This window comes from Carcharodon carcharias, chromosome 25, assembly GCF_017639515.1.
Source record: "Carcharodon carcharias isolate sCarCar2 chromosome 25, sCarCar2.pri, whole genome shotgun sequence".
Taxonomy (NCBI): domain Eukaryota; kingdom Metazoa; phylum Chordata; class Chondrichthyes; order Lamniformes; family Lamnidae; genus Carcharodon; species Carcharodon carcharias.
This window is the reverse complement of record NC_054491.1, coordinates 19,407,168-19,430,043: the sequence shown is the minus strand read 5'-3', so window position 1 is coordinate 19,430,043 and position 22,876 is coordinate 19,407,168. Positions and strand designations below refer to the sequence as shown.

The window sequence follows — 22,876 nt, the reverse complement described above, 5'->3', positions numbered from 1 at the left end:
TACCCCATAAGTGGAAAAATTCTGAACATGTCTCTCTGAAACTCAAATTTCATAGAATATGCAACACAGAAGCAAGTCATTTGGCACAAAAGGTCGGTGCCAGTGTTTATACCCCACATAAGCTTCTTCCACTCCACTTCATCTAACCCCATCAACATATCTTTCTTTCCTTTCTTCCCTGCAGTAATCTAACATCCCCTTAAGTGCATCTACACTATTCACCCCTAACAGTCCATGTGGTAGCTGGTTCCACACACTCTCCATTCTCTGACTAAATAAGTTTCTACTGAGTTCCCTATTGGATTTTGTAGTAACTATCTTATATTTATGACTCCTGCTTTTGGACTCTTTTTTTGCCTCCCCACCCCCATGAGTAGAAACATCTTCTCAAACCTCTACTTTATTCATAATTTTAAAGACATCTGTTATGCCACTCACTCAATCTTTCTTTTCTAGAGAAAAGTGCCCCATTCGGTTCAGTATTTCCTGATGATTCTTCCAAATGTTTTCATTTGATAATGAGCACTGGTGGCTTTTCATGAGGTTACCAAACCACATTTTTTTTTTAAACAAATCCTTAAATTAGAACTGGATCTTTGGTGAATTCTAGGTGCATTCTGGCTAGAATTAGATCATTTGTACCAGGCCTGTATTTAAAAACTGTTGTATCCTAGCTAGAACCATCAAACAGCGATTAGATTTGCAGAATGTTACATTATGTGACAGATTTGTTTTGAACCTGTGTTTGTGACAGCAAAACCATCAGTGCTTGTCTGCACCGTAGCTTGGCCAGCCTGATAGCTGAGGCCAATTAGTTTCACAAATGAGAGTCCAGCAGTTGTTGGGAGGATTTGTCACGGCCCCAGGCCTTGGTCTCAAAGCTTTGTTCTCCCCACACCCCTGCTAGACACTATTGTTTCCCCCCCCACAGTGGGTGCTGTTTACTGCGGATTTATACTGGGCTGGCAGCCTAATGTTGTAGGCCTCACAGCTGCAGCTGGCTGAGGTGCTTAGGGCCTCAGCTCTCCTGACCTTTCACCTGGTCCTGCTGTCATTTTGAAAGTTATGGACAAGAGGGCCACATACCTCGTGGGATTACTGCGTGCGACTGGTTTTTGGGGTGTGGGGGTGGGGTGGGGGGGGGGGTGCGGTGGTTAGGTACCTCTGAGAGTCCATGTATTCACTGGAAAACACAAAGGCTTAGTTGGAATTTCAGCAGAGCTTAATGCCGAGTCACTATAATGGCTTAGTAACACTACAGCATAGTCACCCAGTCTGCTTAATGAGTCCTTATTCTGTGGTTCATTAAATCTTCCAAAGTTGATTCAAGGGACCTTCTTCACTCCTCTTGGTGTTTTATTATTGTTTTGTACGTTATTAAATATCCCTGCAGAACAAGGACATAGAGTACTCATGTTCCAAAGAGGCTTGGAAAATGGTACAAGATACCTGCACATGCGAAACATCTTAGGGACCACAGGCAAAAGCAAGCCCGCAACAAATTCAATCTTCAGGATTATTCTGTGACTTTTGTATGAAAATGTTACCTTGCAAAAGGGAATTAGTTGATTACCTGAAGAGAAAAAGTTTGCAGGGCTCCGGGGAAAGGCGGAGGTGTGGGACTAGCCGAGTAGCTCTTAGAGAGTCGGCACAGCACAAGAGGATGAATGGCCTCTCCCCTGTGCTGTAATCATTATGGTGCCGTCTTTTTTTTTAAAGGCTGATTTGCTTAAGGGGATACCTTGCTTGAGGTCTAGTTCGTCGAATGAAAAATGATGTGTTTTGCAAAGCGAGAAGGTTGTTCATTGCCTGAAGTGATAGCGTAGAAGATGACGATAATGCTTAGAATCTCGCAAAAAAGGGCTGAGAATTCCCTTTGAAACACCAAAGGCTGATACTGAATTACAAAACAGAGAAAATGTTTTATTTTTTTGCATGTTGGGAGTTTAGTGCAAAGTTTAACCCCTCAACCCCTCCCCCGGTGAGATATGAATGTTCCAAGTGTGTAGAAAATATGGGACTTTCCTGGGAAAGAGAAGGAGGGTAAGCATTGTAAAGTTCCCACTGTTTTTCAATAAACAGTGGTGTGACCTTTGACCCTTCCAATAGACTATAATAGAAAGAATTGCTTATGAAAGGATTCTGTTTAATCCTGATCGAATCTTTTTAAAGATGGAGAAAAAAAAACCCTCCTTTTAAAACAAATCTTTCACTAACATCCAAACAACCTTCCCAAGAATCAGCATTAATAAAACACTGTGGGTTGGCTATGTTCTTTATATAAAACTAGGCATTGATTAAATTGGAAAACTGTGTTAAACTTAACAATGGGATAAAAATTCTCATATTTCCCAGATATTAGCAGAAAATAATGCCAGAAGGTTCAATTGTAGAGATTTGATGGACTCTAACATATTCTCCTAAATGACTGCGGCATATGCCTAGCAGTGTCCCTTCTTGAAAATAAGTTCTTTTAAGATGTATTTGAAGATATCCCTCAGAGTTGGTGAACAGTTTTACTGGTCTCTACACCTTGGGGCTGCTTGCATCACTGGTGGTTTGACTCCTGTAGGAAACTCGTGCTTAAAGTCAAATTCGCACTTGGAGTGGAATTCTAGAATGGCCACCTCACAGGAGGAGACCATTTTGTGTTAAGCTGGGCTTGCCTTATTTTTGACTTGTGCAATGTCCCAAAACGTGAGCTCCACTCTGCCTTGGCCCTATTATATTGTTCTCTTCACTTAGAACTGCAAAACACTCCAGTTGCACTGGTCAATGCTGGGTAAACACTGACCATTCACAATGTGTACATGTAGCAATCCCTTCCTTTTAAAGAGCAAATGACATTTCACTACAAAGACAGCTTTTTAACTGAAATTCTTTTTGCAGAATGTGTCCGATTCAAACATTGAGCTGAGGATAAATTCCTCAAAGGAACTACATATTTAAAGCTGGAACAATGACGTAGGAACAGGAGTGGACCATTTGACCCATCAAGCCTGATGCACCATTCAATTAGACCATGGCAAATCTGCTTTTTAACTCCATCTACCCACCTTCATTCCATAACCCTTGATGCCTTAATCTCATGATACAATGGGGCTGAAAGGGTTAAATTGGGGACAGGGCATTGGTGAGCCCGCATCTCGAATACTGTGCGTTTTTGGTTTTATTTGAGGAAGAATGTAAATGTGTTGGAGGCAGTTCATAGGAGGTTTACTAGATTGATACCTGGAATGAGTGGGGGTTGTCTTATGAGAAAGGCTGGGCAGACTGGGCTTGTTTCCACTGGAGTTTAGAAGAGTGAGGTGTGATTTGATTGAAGTCTACAAGATCCTAAATTCTATTGACAAGGTGGATGTGGAAAGGATGTTTCCTCTTGTGGGTGATTGCAGAACTACGGGGCACTGTTTTAAAATCGGGGGCCGCCATTTTAGGACAGAGATGAGGAGAATTTTTTTCTGAAGGTTGTGCAAATTTGGAACTCTGCCTCAGAAGGCAGTGGAAGCAGAGTCATTGGATATTTTTAAGGCAGAGGTAGGTAGACCCTTGTTAGGCTAGGGTATCAAAGGTTATCAGGGGTAGATGGGAATGTAGAACTCGAAGCACAAGTAGATGAGCCATGATCTTATTGAATGGCAGAGCAGGCTTGAGGGGCTGAATGGCCTACTCCTGCTCCTATTTAGTATGTTCGTTTGTTCGTACGTTGCACAGACTAGACTTGTATTCCCTTGAGTTTAAAAGAGCTATCTGATGTGTTTAAGATGGTTAGCGGAATTAGTAGGAGAAATAGAACCTATTTTCTCTGATGGGAAAGTCGGCAACAAGGGCAGAATCACCATAAAATTAGAGCCAGACCATTCGGGGGTGACATCAGGAAACATGTCTTCACATACAGGGTAGTGAGAACCTGGAACTCTCTCCCCTTCCCCACACCCCTGATGAGGTACCGATGCTGGGAGTTAACTGAAAATTTAATGTTGAATGATAAAACAGAGTATTCTAGCTTCTGTATTTTGTCAAATAAGTAAAATAGAGAAAGATAAAATTTGCAGCACACAGAAAGAGGATGGAGCCTGGAGATTGGGAGATGGAATGTCCATCAGTCAGTTCTGCTTTGGAGTGTTGTGTGGGCATGTGAAAGTGGAGAATGCTTTGCCAGATAGTTTGTCATGTGACAAACATGTCCCTTTAACAAGAGGGAGCTGGAGGCTCATCACAGAACTGGCACTCCCAGAGCTTCAGCTACATATTGTGCATCTGTCCAGTTAGTGTACAGACACTGTTACAAAACAAACTTGCCCATTTTTGGTTTCCTTTTCCCACAGGCCCTTGAAAATATCAACTAATTCAGTCACCCCAGTGCCCACTTTAGTCCACCTATAAAATGCTAAAGCAATGAGCACAGATGCAGCAAGGGTGGAATACGTTTCAGACAAGTGTTGTAAGGTTTTAATCAGTTGAGAAATATTTTTGTCATTTCTGCAAACTTCTCCAATTTCAATTCCACTCCCCCTTGTGGTTCAGGTGATGATTGCACTGCTCTATGTGGGACAGAGTTGTTAAGAGGCAGGAAAGAAAGATCCCAGGTTCAGTTCTTGGGTGCAGAAGTTTTGTTTATTTCATATCTTTTTCTCTCATTTTTTTCTCCCTTTGGGGAATAGTGGAGAAGTGTCGGAAGGATTAGCAGGCTATCAATCTGTTGAACCACGTTATGAACATTCTTTCCGTGGCCAACAAGTCCTGGAGAGGGGCTTGAATCCAGAGCTTCTTGCGCAGAGACGGGGGCACTACTCACGGGGGCACAAGATCTCCACCATGACTGAGGCTGAGGTAACAGTAAGGGTACTGCGGCATGAAGAGGAGGTATCAGCCAGGATTGCTGATCCTAATGCTATCTCTGATCTCAACTCCTTATTGTTTTTGGAGTACTGGGATTGGTTCTGCTCTCCTTTATAATAACAAGTATATAGAGGCACTGACGAGGATACAAAAAAGATTTACTAGACTGATAACACAACAGCGAGATTATACGCATCAGGAAAGAGTGAAGAGGGGCTATTTCCTTTAGCAAAGAGAACACTGAGGGTTGACCTGATAGAGACCTTTAAGATTATAAAGGGTGTAGATGTGGAGAAGATAAGTCCACTTGTAGGCAAGACCAGAACTAGGGACCCTAAATATAAATCACTATTAAATGCATTAGGGGATTCAGAAGAAATTTCTTTATCCAGAGAGTGGTGAGAATGTGGAACTCCCCATCATAATGAGTAATTCAGACAAGTAGCATAAATTAACTTAAAGAAATAGAAGGATATAGTGATGGAGTGGATAAAAGCACATGTGGAGCATAGACACCAGCGTAGACCTGTTGAAGCAAATGGCCTGTTCCTGTGATGTAAACTCTACATAATCACTAGCTAATGATGCCAGCTCCTGATCACCACCTATTGATTCCTGCCTGTATTTGGTGATAACTGGGTTAGTTTTTCTGTATTTGCTGCCATGGTTAAATAGCTTGCCAGTATCCTGTATAGGCTTATTTATGAAGAATGGCTGTTTCAGTGGCTTCTGAGCTGAACTCTATCATTGCACTCTGGGAAGGAGAGGATTAAAGGGACTATTTATTTTACAAAATACAGAAGCTGAAATATTCTGTTATATCATTTAATTAAAAAATCCTAATTCTTATCCAGCGAAAATCAATAAAAGGGTGACCCAATAGACTTTTTTTTCCACGTTAACTGATGCTTTCCCAAAGAGTTTCACCTGTATCTATGCTGAAAGGTTAAACTGTAAAACAAAAACTCAGCTCGGTACAGGTGACCTGCATTTTTAGTCGCCTTAAACACGCGTCTCTCATTACAACAGCAGCCAGACTTCAAAGATTATTTTGCTGCAAAGCATTTTAGGACATCCTGTGAAAGGTGCCATATAAATGCAAGTCCTTTCTTTCACTGCTTAACGATGTAAATCACCAAGTTTAATGGGCAATTAATGTGCAAACTGAGCAAGTCCTTAAAAAACCATAAGAAGGCTAAGGTGTGATACTGTTTGTAGGGGACAGCCTCTGTTGGTGGGGGTGTGTGGGATGCAATGTAAAAAGACCAGCATGTTCTGGAAATTCATAACTCGCCAGCTTATTGTTTCAGCTGAACTTGATGACCAGTTTGGCAATTCACTGTTACTTAACCAGCGAAATTGGACCTATTGTTTTTTTTAAATTATTTTAACCAAAGCCTTTGTGTTTTTGCATTGCTTGACAGGTACTGACATGGCAGTCTTCTGCTTGCTCTGTGGGAAACGGTTCCAGACACAGATCGCGTTGCAGCAACACATGGAGGTGCACGCTGGAGTCCGCACTTACATCTGCAGCGAATGTGACCGAACTTTCCCCAGCCACACAGCACTGAAACGCCATCTCAGGTCACACACAGGTACGGAGTTCCTATCCACTGGCTGCCTCCTGTCGCGCAGGATCAGAATAGGGCAGCAGCTCCTGCTAAAGCCAGCTCTCCCTTTTTAATCGAGGATCCTCCGCTGAAGGAGCGAGTCTCGCAAAACAGCACACCATCAAAGCGGAGAGGGGGCACGATCACTTAGCAGGTGGCTAGCACAAAGCTGGGGGTTAACTTGAGAGTTAATGATGTGAGGCATTCCAAAGAAAGCTGACCTAAAAGAGAAAGCTAGGAGCCTTTGGATAAACTTCAGTTAATGAGCCAAAGAACTCTTTATTTTATGCCGTAAGGTTAAACTGCAAAAAAAAAGTTTCTCAATAAAGATGACTTGCACCTTCTGTTGTCTTAAAATACACCCCTCCTGCTTTCAGGTTTCTCTCTCCACAAACGCTGTCTGACCCATTATTTCTAGCATTTTCTATTCTGATTTCAGATTTTCAACATCCATTTTGCCTCTGTAGGAGTCTTTGATTACTGGTGTCAGCTGTGTCTCAGTGGGTGTCACTCTCTCGCCTCCTGAGTCTGAAGATTGTGGGTTCAAGTCTGACTATAGAGCCTTGAGCTCAGAATCTAGGTTGACACTCCCAGAACAGTAGTGAGGGAGTATTTTAGTTTTGGAGATGCCATCTTTCAGATGAGACAAGATAAACCAAGGCCCCCATTAGGTGGGCATAAAACGATCCCTTGATATTATTTTGAAGAGCCCCAGGTGGAGTTTCCCTCTATCCGACCAATATTTAGCTCTATGCCAACACCTAAGAACAGATGATCTAATCATTTAACTCCTTGTTGCGCTCAAATTGGTTGCTGCAGCCCCTACATTACAGCAGTGATGATGCTTCAAAAAGTTTAATTTTAGACCTCTGCTGTCTTCCGTAGGGGAGATGGTGGTATGGTGGTATTGTCACTGGACTAGTAATCCAGAGACCCAGGTTAACGGTCTGGGGACCCAGGCTCAAATCCCACCACAGCAGATGGTGGAATTTTAATTCAATAAAAAATCTGAAATTAAACGTCTGATGATGACTATGAAACCATTGTTGATTGTTGTAAAAACCCATCTGGTTCACTAATGTCCTCTAGGGGAGGAAATCTGCCATCCTTAACTGGTCTGGCCTACACATGACTCCATAACCACATCAATGTGATTGGCTCTTTAAATGCCCTCTGAACAAGGGATGGGCAATAAATGCTGGCCTAGCCAGCGATATTCATGTGCCATGAACAAATTTTTAAAAAAATCATTACTGAAGAGAGAAACCACTTGTAGCCATTTTGCTTGTTCATTCATGCGATGTATTGCTAGTTAGGCCAGCGTTTATTGCCCATCCTTAATTGCCCTTGAGAAGGTGGTGGTGAACTGCCTCCTTGAGCTGCTGCAGTCCATGTGGTTTGGGTACACCCAGAGTGCTATTAGGGAAGGGAGTTCCAGGATTTTGACCCAGTAACAGTGATATATTTCCAAGTCAGGATGGTGAGTGGCTTAGAGGGGAACTTCCAGGTGGTGGTGTTCCCATGTATCTGCTGCCCTTTGTGCTTCTAGATGGTAGCGGTCATGGGTTTGGGAGGTGCTGTCTAAGGAGCCTTGATGAGTTCCTGCACTGCATCTTGTAGATGGTATGCACTGATGCCACTGTGTATCAGTGTTGGAGGGAGTGAATGTTTGTGGATTGGGTGCCAATTAAGTGGGCTGCTTTGTCTTGGATGGTGTCGAGCTTCTTGTGTTGTTGGAGCTGCACTCATCCAGTCAAGTGGAGAGTATTCCATCTCACTCCTGACTTGTGCCTTGTCGATGGTGGACAGGCTTTGGGGAGTCAGCAGGTGAGTTACTCTGACCTGCTCTTGTAGCCACAGTATTTATACGGCTAGTCCAGTTCAGTTTCTGGTCAATGTTAAGCCCCAGGATGTTGATAGTGGGGGATTCGGCGATGGTAATGCCATTGAACGTAAAGGGGCAATGGTTGGATTCTCTCTTGTTGGAGATGGTCATTGTCTGACACTTGTGTGGCGCGAACGTTACTTGCCACTTCTCAGCCCAAGCCTGGATATTGCCTGAGTCTTGCTGCATTTGAACATGGACTGCTTCAGTCTCTGAGGAGTCGTGAATGGTGGTGAACATTGCGCAATCATCAGCGAACATCCCCACTTCTGACCTTATGATAGAAGGAAAGTCATTGATGAAGCAGCTGAAGATAGTTGGGCCTAGGACACTACCCTGAGGAACTCCTGCAGTGATGTCCTGGAGCTGAGATGACTGATCTCCAACAACCACAATCATCTTCCTTTGTGCTAGGTATGACTCCAACCAGCAGAGAGTTTTCCCCCTGATTCCCATTGACTCCAGCTTTCTAGGGCACTCTGAGGCCACACTCAGTCAAATGCTGCCCTGATATCAAGGGCAGTCACTCTCACCTCACCTCAGCTCTTTTGTCCATGTTTGAACCAAGGCTGCAATGAGGTCAGAAGCTGCGCGAATATGGCGGAACCTACACTGAGCATCACTGAGCAGGTTATTGCTAAGCAATTGCTGCTTGATAGCACTGTTGATAACTCCATCCATCATTTTACTGATGATGGAGAGTAGACTGAAAGGGCGATAATTGGCCGGGTTGGATTTGTCCTGTTTTTTGTGTACAGGACATATCTGGGCAGTTTTCCACGTTGCTGGGTAGGTGCCAGTGTTGAACCTGTACTGGAACAGCTTAGCTAGGGGTGTGGCAAGTTCTGGAGCAGAAGTCTTCATTACTATTGCTGGAATATTGTCAGAGCCCATAGCCTTTGCATACAGCTGTTGCTTGATATCGCATGCAGTGAATCACATTGGGCGAAGACTGGCATCTGTGATGCTGGGGACTTCTGGAGAAGGCCAAGATGAATCATCCACTCAGCACTTATGGCTGAAGATTGTCGCAGATGCTTCAGCCTTATCTTTTGCACTGATGTGCTGGGCTCCTCCATCATTGAGGATGGGGATATTTGTGGAGCCTGCTACTCCAGTGAGTTGTTTAATTGTCCACCACCATTCACGACTAGATGTGGCAGGACTACAGAGCTTAGATCTGATCCATTGGTTGTGGAATTGCTTGGCTTTGTCTATTGTTTGCTGCTTATGCTGTTTGGCATGCAGGTAGCTCTGTTTTGTAGCTTCACTAGGTTGACATCTCATTTTTAGATATGCCTGGTGCTGCTCCTGGCATGGCCTCCTGCACTCTTCATTGAACCAGGGTTGAATCCCTGACTTGATGGTAATGGTAGAGTGGGGGATATGCTGGGTCACAAGGTTACAGATTGTGTTCGAGTACAATTCTGCTGCTGCTGATGGCTCACAGCACCTCATGGATGGCCAGTTTTGATCTGCTAGATCTGTCTGAATCTAACCCATTTAACATGGTGTTATTGCCACACAACACAATAAAGAGTATCCTCAGTGTGAAGACGGGACTTCATCTCCACAAGGACTGTGTGGTGGTCACTCCTACCAGAACTGTTGTGGACAGTTGCATCAGCGGCAGGTGGGTTCGTCAGGATAAGGTCAAGTATGTTTTTCCCTCATTTCCCACCTGCCGCAGACCCAGTCTAGCAAATTCCACCAGCTTCCGTGATGGAATTCGAACCCGGAGCCCAAAATTGGGACCCCATTTCCTCCATCTTCCCTGCAGAGCATTACCCTGGGTCCCTGGAGCATTAGCTGGGGTCTCTGGATTACCAGTCCAGTGACAATACCACTATGTCACTGCCTCCCCACTTGCCTGTTTAACAAGGTAAATGCAAAATACTGCGGATGCTGGAAATCTGGAATGAAAACAGAAAATGCTGGAAAATCTCAGCAGGTGCGGCAGCATCTGTGGAGAGAAGAGCAGAGTTGATGTTTCGAATCTGTATGAGTCCAACAGCTCTGAAGAAGAGTTATACAGACTCGAAACGTCAAATCTGTTTCTCTCTCCACAGATGCTGCCAGACCTGCTGAGGTTTTCTAACATTTTCTGTTTGTGTTTGTTTAACAAAAACCTTGGGTTCAGACTAGACCAGGAGCACAATCAGTAGGAAATTACCTGATTGCTATCTTGTATTGCAAGAATGTCCTTGTATATGGAACAAGTAAGTTAATGGCTGCATGATGTGACGTCAGACTTTATATATTTTATTACTTATTTGCATAAGAGAGACATTATGCTGCTTAAGCTGCTTGGAAACAATGAAGCAAACCAACAACTGAACGCTGAACCAAGTCCCATCTGAAATGCTGATTGCGATTAAAGTGGCAATTAACTCAATAGAAATTTAATGTTTCAGTTAAAATGGAAACAATTAATGCAATCTCAGCTAATTCGCACTTAACCCCTGGACAGACCTATTTGTGCAGAGCATGATGGAACTTCAAATCGTTTCACCACCTCGCTCTGTGTTTTCGCCCTTGATGAGCTTGTGCTCCTTTGATGGGAGGCTCAAGGTGAAATTTCCCCTCTTGGCTGATTCACCTCTGCAGGGTGAGACATAGCATGTCATTCTCCAGAAAGCTATGATATGCTGAGTGAAGTTGGGGAGCTTCCAAACCTGGTTTACTTGATATCAGATCTAAGCACATCATTCTTGCTCTCCAGCATGAACCTACTGATGTGTGGACCCTCGAGGATTCTCCCCTCCCTCCCACCCTAATGAGAACAAGTGTGCTGCAGCAATTAAACTCCAGGGTCTCCTCTCTCATTGTTTGTCATATCTAGATAGAATATTCCAGAAGGATGGAAATAAAAGCAGCCATTACATTGCATCACCAACTTAAATGTTCAGTGGATATAAGACACAAGACCCATATGCTTGGGATGTTGAAATTAAGACACTCATTTTGATTCCTACCCGAAGGCCTTCTTTTACCAGCAGCTTGAGTATATGTAACTCCTTTAGTTGATGGGGTCCAAGCTTTCCAACAATTGCTTGATTTACCTCAACATCTCTGCTATTCTTTTTACCTTTGATAACGCTTGCACAACACACCAAAGGAAAGTTCTCTGTAGTGCAACCTTTCTCTGTTTCTCTCTTTTGCTATTTTATCAATGTGGCGATGGTCATTGTTCCACTTAAATTTTAAATATGTCTTTCAGCACCTGTCACCTTCTCCCTATATATTGGCTGCATTGAAGTGACCAATGGGTGTTCTCTCCTACTTCAAATCATTTCCCCACACCTCTCTTTCCACCACCCCCCCCCACCCCCCCACACACACAACCCCCCCACCCGGACCTCAAAATTGGGACTCTATTTCCTCTTTGTCTTCCCTCTCCCTTCCAATCTATAGACTTCCGAAACCCAATTCTTGGTGACGTTTGACCATTACCACTTGAGTTAAGTCATTGTCTCTCATGCCCTTTTCAATCTTGATAATGTGCTGCATCATTGTCTTTGGCCCTTCGAGTAGGGCCCTTTTCAATGTAATATTCTCCATATGATGCCATCAAGTGCACAGGAATTGACACTGTCGGTTTTAATCTACAGTCACTGCTTTTCTATGTGGAATCTTTGCTATTTTACCACAATAATTGACTTAAATGGGATGATTTAAAATGGTTGATTTGCATCACCCTGCATCGCTACCTTGCAAGGGAATTGGTATACTGCACAAAGAATTGAGATGAATAAATTGGACAGTGTTGGTAAAAACGGAATCGTGTGGTATACGAGTCACAAGCTAATTTATATCTTGTTCTCTGAATATATGGGAGTGTTCTCATTAGCAATTCAGCTTGGCAGTTAAATTGAAATTCAGTTAAGTTATATAAACACAAGCAGGGTGATGTTGGACATTGGAAGACATATTTAGGCCTACATTTCGGTCTGTTAACTTCAGTAGAACAGTTAACGTTAGTGTTGTAGAGAGGCGGGCCTATGCGAATTCACCTGATTTGTCTCCTGGTCCATGTCCAATTTTAGCCCCAAGCTCTTTGCTTCAATGTTCCCTTCCCTCTTGCCCTTTCTGACCATTAGCACTGGAAACAATGCAATACCCAATTGTTTATGTTAGTGAAAACACCAGGTTTGTACTGATGTAGTTGAAGGCATTCAGAAAAGGGCATTTGATAAAACTAGAGTAGGAAATGTGGTCACACCCTAGCAACATAAACTGCATCATGTGTTTGCTCATCAAACTCTTTCCCATGACCAGCAACAGCTTTTATTTATATAATTCTTTTAATGTTGTAAAATCTCCCAAGTGCCCTAAAGAAGTGTTATCAAATAAAATTTGACAGACCACAAAAGAAGAATTTGCATTTAAATAGCGCTTTTCATGATCGCCGAACATCCCCAAGCACTTACAGCCAATGAAGTACTTTTTGAAATGTTGCTACTGTTGTAACGTAGGAAGAAGGGCAGCAGGTTTGCACACGGCAAGATCCCACAAACACGTACAGCCTTTGTAAGGTCGTATGTCACCTCCTGAAGAGGTCTGGAGGCGAGTATGGTTGAACGATAACTGTTGTTAATAACACATAACTATACAACTGTATATTAGATACAGTCCTGACCAGGTGCTATCTTCACGTTGTTGTTACCAAACTCAGTACTACACTATACTACTCCCACATGACTTACTACATCATAATGTGTACTGTGTACTGTTTCCCCAGTCCCATATTAACCCTTACAGTCCTGACCAGCCTAATACTATAGTCACAACCATGTAAAAGGTGCTTTGTTTGTGTGTGTGTGTAGCCCCCTTTTAATTTGAGTGGTTCAATTTTTTTTAAAAAAGTATTAAACAACATAAAAGTTAGTTTATTACAAAATTACTGTTGAAAGTTACTGAAGTAAAAATGATAAAGTTATTAACTAAAATACGGATACAAAGGATAAAATGCGGATAAAGAGAAAAAGATACTTAAAAGTGAGATTTCAAATAAGTCTCTGTGCGATATCATTGCAAGGCCATTACTTGATTTCCTACTTTCCAGAGTGAAGGGGTTGAAACTTGAGATTCAGTTTAGCAGCTGTGATGGCTTCTGCAGTCCACTAGTCTGTGTTTGCCTTTTTTCAGGTGTACTCAGCAGGTCAAGCAGGATTTGAGAGAGAGAGAGCAAGTTTCTCATTCCTCACTAGTTCCGAGGTTATGACACTTGACGATTGCCTAGATTATTTTCAGCAGAATAACAGTTGATTTCTGGATGACCTTCCTCTTTGACTACCAGTGGCAGAGGGAAAACCTCTGATGATGTCTCTGAGTTCTTCCTGGGGGTTCTGCACACATGGATTTTGCAGCCTGTCTTTATCATAACTAAAACAAAATGGCTGCTATGTTGCTTTCAATTGTTCCACCAGGCAAAGAAGTTAATTACGTTGAGGTCCTTGAAGTCCTTTCCTGCCTCCTGTTTGCCTGGAAGATGAGGTTTTCACACCTTTTAGAGGATACAATGGTCCTTCCTAGAGGAGTCTTTTGCATTTTAATGACTCTCTTCATAGCCAGCTGTAGAGAGTCTGACGAGGTTTGAATGAGCACAGAAAGTTGCCATGTTGTCTGTCCATACTTCCACTTTGAAAAAGGTGTTTAAACTCAATGTAAAGGTTTAAATACGGAAATGTATCTTTTAAAACAGCTGTCCTTAAAATCTGTAATATCATAATTGCATGTTCGTGCGATACATAATCTGCTTTTCTTTTGCGTTATTGATTGAGGAGTAAATATTGGCCAGGACAGTGGGGAAAGCTCCCCTGCTCTTCTTCAAAATAGTGTCATGGGATCTTGTATGTCCACCTGAAAGGCCAGGCAGGGCCTCAGTTTCTCATCTGAAAGCCAGCACCTCTGATAGTGCAGCAATCCTTCAGTACTACATTGGAGTGTCAGCCTCATTTTTTGTGCTCAAGCCTTGGATTGGGATTTGAACTCGCAAACTTCTAACTCAAAGGTGAGAATGCTGAACCAAGGCTGACTCATAAGCAGATATTAGGACCTGTAACCAAGAGCTTGGTCAAAGAGGTAGGTTTTAAAGAGCATCTTAAAGAAGGAGAGAACAGGGTGGAGAGATTTAGGGAGAGAATTCCAGAGCTTAGGACCAAAGCAGCAGAAGGCATGGCCACCAATGGTGGAGCAATGAAATTTGGGGATACTCGAGGCCAGAACTTTGGAGGAACACAGGTCTCGGAGGATAGCGACAGTGTCCTTTCATTAAAAAGCAAACCAATTCCCTCTCGTGAGGTTAGTGTCTTAAAAAGAGTTGAGCACCACTTAAGAACTCAGTTGCCCTCCAGGAATTGTAAATACCCCATTCTCCAGCGAGGTAATGAACTTTTATTGAACATTTTGTCCATTTTCTTTCAACACTGCAATTACATCAGACAAGCAGCTGCACAGTGTGAGGCCCTCTCAACAACCAACCGTGTGGAACAAAAGACTGTGCATTTCTTTTAAATTTGCTTTCATGCTGTTTTCTTAAACTTTACCTCCATCTAAGGTGGTTTTAATTTGGGGACGTGATTGCATCATCACATTGACTGCCATGCTCATTGTAAAGCTGGGAATTCTGACATTCTGGATGAAAACTTCTGCTTTCTCTTAAACTATCGATGCAAAAACTTTCAGACTCCAGTCCTGTAGCACCTTGACACCTTGAGAAACAAAACAACAGGGTCTTGCCTTCTCCAACACTAATGTGAAAAGGGAATGATAACTCTTTGCTCTAAGGTAAGCTCCTTCCACATGTTGAATGTGCTGCAATATTTTGAATAATTGGGGTGGAGTTCAGTCTCCCTTAGCAGGTTGCCATGGCCACCTGACCATAGGCCTTGTCCTATCCAGCCTCATTTTCCTCTTTGCAGCTACCTTCGGTTTTCTAAAGAGCTATATCTCGTATCTTAGCATCCTCTGCAAAACAGCTCAATGCCCAGTCCCCATTTGTCGCCTGCAGTATCGCTGTGCCTCTTCTACTTAGCCCTCAAATTCCCTTTTAACTACTGAACTCTTTAGCAGAAGAATGAAGAAATTTGAAGGTGGGATAGTAAGGGCTAGCTACCGTAATCTTAAGTGCACTTTGTGCTTTATTATCTCGAGGGTAATGTCAGGAACGAAATGTAACATGAAAGGTTGAGCAGACTGTGGGACTCTTCTGTAGAAAGGGGAAGGCTGGGGCTCGGAGCGGCCTGATAAAAATATTCCAAATTATGAAAGGGTTTGATAGGGCAAATGTAGAGAAGATATTTTTGTCTGTGGGGGAGGCTGGAACCAGGAGTTTGTAAATACAAGACTGTCATTATTAAATTAATTTCAGGAGGAATGTCCTTACCAAGATAGAATGTGAAAGTCACTGCCATACACAGTGGTTGAGGTGACTGGCAGTGATACGTTTACGGGGAAGCTAGGTACGTACATGAGGGAGAAAGGAATAGAAGGAAATGTTGATGGAGTTTGATGATGGGGGTGGGAGGAGGCCCATATGGATCATAAACATTAGCACGAACCACTTAGCCCGAATGGCTGTTTCAGTGCTGTAAATACTGTGGGCGGAATTTTTGGGCACCTCCTGCTGGTGGGATCTTCCAATCCCACTGACTTGATGGAGTTTTGAATGGCTTGCTGTATTTCCCGGTTTCACCCACACTGCCACGGGGCCCTAAAATTCCACACTATGGAGTGGATCATAAGATTTACATGGCAAACTATCTCAGTGTTGAAACATCTGATAACTCTTCTCATTGTAAATGATTTTTTGAATGTGCTAACTGGACAGTAGGTGTACAGTGGTGGAAAGCTTAAATCTGTAATTAATGAGGTTTTGTCCCATTATTATACATCTGTCTTGTTCTTTCTGAGCATCTATCTGCACCATCAGTAAAACTGCTGACTTCCACCCACCTAGCGCTGTCCAACTCTATCCCTGCCTCAGCTCATCTGCTGAATCCTCATCTGTTCCTTTGTTATCTCTAGACTTGACCAATCAAATGCACTCCCGGCCGGCCTCCCATCTTCCATCCCACAAGTTTAAGTGCATCCACTCTTCTTCCCCGTACTCTAACTCTCACTGAGTCCCGTTCACCCATCAGCCCTGTGCTTGCTGACCTATACTGGCTCCCGTTAAGTAGCAAATTGATTTCAAAGCCCTCAACCTCGTTTTCAAACCAATCTATGGCGTTGCCCCTCCCTATTTATAACCACCTCCATCCCCCCACAGCCTTCAGATCTCTACGCTTCTCCAATTCTGCCCCCTTGCACATCCCCGATTTTAATCACTGCTCCATTGGTGGTCGTGCCTTCAGTTGCCTTGGTCCTAACCTCTGGCATTCCCTCCCTAAACCTCTCCACCTCTCCTCTTGTAAGGTGCTCCCTTTTGCTCATCTGCTTTGATAGCTCCTTCTGTGGCGCAGCAGTCAAATTTTCTTTAAGGTTGAGCAGACTGTGGGACTCTTCTGTAGAAGCATCTTGGAACATTTTATCCTGTTGCAGTTGGTGTTAAAATGCAAGTTGTTTTGTGTGTTCTTTCCTGCACCCTCTCCCCTGGCACCCAATCTCTCCCCCCCAAACCCCCCCCCCCCCCCCCCCCCAATAGCCTCCGCACCCCCCCTCCCCCCGAGGCAGGAGTAGCAGATAGTGCACTTTCAGATGGGCTGTTTATTGTGGTCTCCTCTCTTCAGACAGCCTAGTGTGTATCACAGCTGTCTGGAGCTGATAAAATGTCGTTTAGTTACCAGAGTGCAGCAAATGGCCAAGTCAAAATAAAAAAATTGTCGTGTTGATCTAGGGGAGGGAATAAGTTGTCCAGTAGATGTTTTCCTTTGAGAACGGATGCAAATTTGCCCTATCCTCGTGCTGCACGTGGTCTGTAATCTTTTCTTAACTTACAGATAAAATATGTGGTGGCTGAGATACCATAATTAAACCTGTTAAAAAGGACATGGTGGTTAGCTACTGAGGGGCAGTGAATAAAACATTTAATAGCACTTAGAGCATAGAAACAGGCCATTCTGCCCATGCCAGTGTTTATATGGTCCACATGAGCCTCCTCCCACCCTTCCTCATCTAACCCTACAAGATTATTCTATTTTCCCCATCTGTTTATCTAGATTGTCACTAAATGCAGCCATGCTATTTTTCTCAACTACTGTAAGGTTCCATATTCTAACCTCCAACTGGATAAAAAATTTTCACCTGAATTTTCCATTGGATTTATGAGTGCCAATCTTTTATGTTTGTGGCCCTTGGTTCTGGATGGTGGAAACGTCATCTCTATGAAAGGGTTTGATAGGGTAGACATAATCTTAAGGACCTTGACCTGCTCTCCTCTTCCTTGGTAAAATAGTCCCAGTCTGCTAAATCTTCCTGGTTCTCATAGCCTTGCAGTTAAGTCAATTCAATACACAAGCACTTTTGGAAAGCTTTAAAATATTTAAAGAATGCCAAGGCATTAGAGAGGGTGCAGAGGAGGTTTACCAGAATGGTACCAGGGATGAGTGATTTCAGTTACACAGAGAGGCTGGAGGAGCTGGGATTGTGCTGCTTGGAGCAGAGAAGGTTAAGGGGAGATTTGATAGAGATGTTCAAAAATATGAAGGGGTTTTAATAAAGTCAATAAGGGAAATATCTTTTCTGCTGGCAAAGGAGACAGATTGAAGGTAGTTGGTAAAAGAGCCAGAGGTGCAAGAAGGTGCATGTATGTTACCTAGCTGGTTGTGACCTGGAATGTATGGCATGAAAGGGCAGTGAAAGCAGATTATAATCCCTTTCAAAAGGGAATTGGATAAATACACATAGGGGAAAACATTTGCTGGGCTTTGGAGTCAGGTCAGGAGAATGGGAATAATTAGAGGGCACTTACAAGAAGCCACCACAGGCACAATGGGCTGAATGGCCTCATCATTTTATGATTTAAGGTGTCCTGTGCAGCCGGATACAACACAATAGTCACTGCACAGAAACTTGTTTTGGGCTCCCAATTTTTTAAATGGAACCACATTGGACAGGGACGATCCAACCATCTGCATCTGAAGATGGAGATGGTGTCTGTCTCTGGTGCTTCTCACGTGGATGTTAGCACATGCAATGGGGAGCAAGTCCTGTGTGGCTACCAGATGGTACTGACTATACCCATGTGGCTGAAACATCGTTTGGCAACTTCGAGCAGCTTGCTTATGGGACGGGAAAGAATGAAATAACTTGCGTTCTGTAATGCCTCAGGAGACTCAAACAGCTAATGAAGTCAATGATCCTTTTGAAGCGTAATCACTGTTGCAACGGAGGAAATATCATTTGTGCACAAGGCCCCACAAACAGCCATGAGATACCGAGCGAATAATCTGTTCTTATCTTATTGAGGGAAGATTAAATATTGTCCAGGGCACTGGGGATAATTACCCGATGCACTTTGAAATAGCACCATGAGATTTTTGTACAAAGGCACGAGGAGGTAACCTCTGAATCAGCAGGTCACAGATTCATGCTCCTAAGGCTTCAGATAATTGAGGCTGACAGTTCAGGGCAGTGCTGAGCTAGTGCAACACTGACGGAGGTGTCACATGTAGTCCAGTCTGCCTGTTCGGTGGGATATTAAAGATCTCATTCTTGAAAAATACTCAGGTCATGCAGCATCAACAGAGAACAAAACAGAGTTAACATTTCAGGTCAATTTCCTTCCATGAGAGCAGTGCAGTTCCAGATTTTTTTACTTGTGCATTTGTGTTATTGCTCTCTGTGGACTTTGCTGTGTGCAAATTGGCTGCAATGTTTGCATACATTACAATGATGACTGTACTTAAAAATTGGATGTGAAGCACTTTGGAATATCCTAGGGGTGAGAAACGGGCTATACAAATGCATGATCTGCATTCCTTTAAAACTAAATATCAATGAGGATTAACTGGGGTACTGCTGTGGTGACACTACACCTTTGATGTTTCTCCATTTGGAACATGAGTAACAGTTCCAGCAGTGTAGCTTATTGTCATCATTGCTTTAAGTGCAAGATGTTTCTGGTTTGAAACCAATGAGAAGCATTGGTTGGTGAGCTGGGGCGTAAATGCTGCAGCAAACCTTTTCCGCTCCTTTGTTTTTCCTTCTGTTCAGTTATTTATGGAAGTCTTTGACACCCATGAACAACTTCCACGTCTTGCCCTTTTGTGACAGAGAACCAGTGACAATCCTCATGGGAGAACTTGGAACTAGAGGGCAGAGTTTAAAGATAAAGGGGTCTCCCACTTAAGTCTGAGGTGAGGAGCAATTTCTTCTCTGAGGGTCATTAGTCTTTGGAATTCTCTTCTACGGAGAGCGGTGAAGGTTGGATCATTGCATTTATTCAAGGTGGAGTTAGACAGATTTTTGATGGACAAAGGAGTCGAGGGTTATGGGACACAAGCTTGGAAAGTGGAGTTAAGGCCACAATCAGATCAGCCAAGATCTTATTGAATGGCGGAGCAGGTTCAAGGGGCTGAATGACCTACTACTCCTATTTCTTATGATCTTATTTAAGGAGGGAATTCCAGAGCTTGGGGCCCATGTAGCTGAAAGTCAGCAGGTAGATATAGCAAGCAATTAGGAAAGCAAATGGCCTGTTTGCATTTACTGCAAGTGAATTGAAGTACAAGAATAAGGAATACTAGCTAAAATTGTACAGGGCTTTGTTGAGACCACACCTGGAGTATTGTGTGCAGTTTGTGTCAATATTTAAGGAAGGATATACTTGCATTGGAGGTGCACAGTGAAGGTTCACTTGAGAGGTTTATCCTGTGATGAGAGGCTGAATAAATTGGAGTTGCGAAGAATGAGACGTGACCTCATTGAAACACACGAGATGCTGAGAGGTTGTTTCCCCAGTTGAGGAATCCAGAACATAGAGGCACCGCCTCAGGATAAGGGGTCGATCATTTAGGTCAGAGGTGAGAAATTTCTTCACGTAAGGGGTTGTGAATCTTTGGAATTCTCTACCCCAGAGGGTTGTGGGTGTTCTATCATTGAATGTATTTAAGGCTGAGTTAGACAGATTTTTGGTGTCTCAGGGAATAGAGGGATATGGAGAGTGGGAGGGTAAATGGAGTTGAAGTCTAAGATCAGCCACAATCATACTGTTATGACCAGAGCCGGTGTTAATTGCTGCGTAAACCAAATCTCAAAGGGAAAATTGGTTAATGGACCATGACCTTTTTTCTGTATTCTGAAAAAGAGACAATGATGTACCGATCTTAGCAGTAAGAAGTCCAGTAACGCTTTGAGGTTTTAAAAATTGAAAGTAGAAGTTTTATACACAAGAATAAAAGAAAACTTAAGCACACAAGATTGCAGTTGCACAGTTAAACTTAGTCTTACAAAACATTCCCCCTACTTGGTCAAACTCACAAGTAAACACCTTCTGGGCAACACTCCCTTATAACTATAAAAGAAATCCAATAATATTTCACAAGGCAAAATGCTGTAGCTTCAATAAAGGCGTGCCACACGACCTCTACCCCCTTGCACTCAACAGCGGAATCCGCCTCAGAATAGAACCGCTTGTTGCAGCCCAAGATTTCTTTGGCATGTCTGGAAGGCTGGTTCAAACAGCATCCTCTCCCAGCCCAGAGCTCCAGCTGTCTCTGGCTATCTCTATCCAAAGTTCTTCACAGTAACCCTAAAATACCTATTTTCCCTTTCATCTCTGGTTCCATTGTTCTTGCATCTTTTGAAACACTCATCCTTCCAAAATATAAAATATTTTATGTCCCTATCTTGACTTTGCTTTCAGGTCAATAAAATATAATATCCCCACTACTGTTTACCTATGGAACTCCAGAAAGGGGCAAGCATGTTTCTTGTAACCCCTGACTCCCCTTTGATATTCAACAAACTCTCAACTTATCTAAAAATGCAAATGTCAGATCTAACCTATTTACTTGTAACTCAAACTTAACACCTCTATCATTTTCATGTTCCCAACCGCCCCCCCCCCCCAGACAACCTGACTCCTTTCAATCTTTTGCCCAGCTTAATTAAATCTCGCTGTCTCTCTCGCTCTGGCTGGCTCGCTCTCTGGCTGTCTCTCTCTCTCTCTCTGGCTTGCTCTCTCTCTCTCTCTCTCTCTCTGGCTCGCTCCCTCTCTCTCTCTCTCTGGCTCGCTCCCTCTCTCTCTCACTGGCTCGCTCCCTCTCTCTCTCTCTGGCTCGCTCCCTCTCTCTCTCTCTGGCTCGCTCCCTCTCTCTCTCTCTGGCTCGCTCCCTCTCTCTCTCTCTCTGGCTCGCTCCCTCTCTCTCTCTCTGGCTCGCTCCCTCTCTCTCTCTCTGGCTCGCTCCCTCTCTCTCTCTCTGGCTCGCTCCCTCTCTCTCTCTCTGGCTCGCTCCCTCTCTCTCTCTCTGGCTCGCTCCCTCTCTCTCTCTCTGGCTCGCTCCCTCTCTCTCTCTCTGGCTCGCTCCCTCTCTCTCTCTCTCTGGCTCGCTCGCTCTCTCTCTCTCTCTCTCTCTCTCTGGCTCGTTCGCTCTCGCTCTCTCTCTCTGGCTCGCGCTCTCTCTGGCTCGCTCTCTCTCGCTCTCTCTGGCTCGCTCGCTCTCTCTCTCTGGCTCGCTCGCTCTCTCTGGCTCGCTCGCTCGCTCTCTCTCTGTGGCTCGCTCGCTCTCTCTCTGTGGCTCGCTCGCTCTCTCTCTGTGGCTCGCTCGTTCTCTCTCTGTGGCTCGCTCGCTCTCTCTCTGTGGCTCGCTCGCTCTCTCTCTGTGGCTCGCTCGCTCTCTCTCTGTGGCTCGCTCGCTCTCTCTCTGTGGCTCGCTCGCTCTCTCTCTGTGGCTCGCTCGCTCTCTCTCTGTGGCTCGCTCGCTCTCTCTCTCTGTGGCCCGCTCGCTCTCTCTCTGTGGCCCGCTCGCTCTCTCTCTGTGGCCCGCTCGCTCTCTCTCTGTGGCTCGCTCGCTCTCTCTCTGTGGCTCGCTCGCTCTCTCTCTGTGGCTCGCTCGCTCTCTCTCTGTGGCTCGCTCGCTCTCTCTCTGTGGCTCGCTCGCTCTCTCTCTGTGGCTCGCTCGCTCTCTCTCTCTGGCTCGCTCGCTCTCTCTCTCTGGCTCGCTCGCTCTCTCTCTCTGGCTCGCTCGCTCTCTCTCTCTGGCTCGCTCGCTCTCTCTCTCTGGCTCGCTCGCTCTCTCTCTCTGGCTCGCTCGCTCTCTCTCTCTGGCTCGCTCGCTCTCTCTCTCTGGCTCGCTCGCTCTCTCTCTCTGGCTCGCTCGCTCTCTCTCTCTGGCTCGCTCGCTCTCTCTCTCTGGCTCGCTCGCTCTCTCTCTCTGGCTCGCTCGCTCTCTCTCTCTGGCTCGCTCGCTCTCTCTCTCTGGCTCGCTCGCTCTCTCTCTCTGGCTCGCTCGCTCTCTCTCTCTGGCTCGCTCGCTCTCTCTCTCTGGCTCGCTCGCTCTCTCTCTCTGGCTCGCTCTCTCTCTCTCTCTGGCTCGCTCTCTCTCTCTCTGGCTCGCTCGCTCTCTCTCTCTGGCTCGCTCGCTCTCTCTCTCTG

The 22,876-nt window shown here is 44.3% G+C and overlaps 1 protein-coding gene across 5 annotated transcripts in view; it reads left to right on the top strand.

Moving 5' to 3' along the window:
- The window catches only part of zbtb16a (zinc finger and BTB domain containing 16a), a 258,249-nt gene that overhangs the window by 216,025 nt on the left and 19,348 nt on the right, over positions 1-22,876 (top strand). For all 5 annotated transcript variants that reach the window (XM_041174105.1, XM_041174109.1, XM_041174104.1 and 2 more), the window contains exon 5: positions 6,267-6,437. In XM_041174105.1, the coding sequence (XP_041030039.1) occupies positions 6,267-6,437 (171 nt within the window). The remainder of the gene's footprint in view (positions 1-6,266; positions 6,438-22,876) is intronic.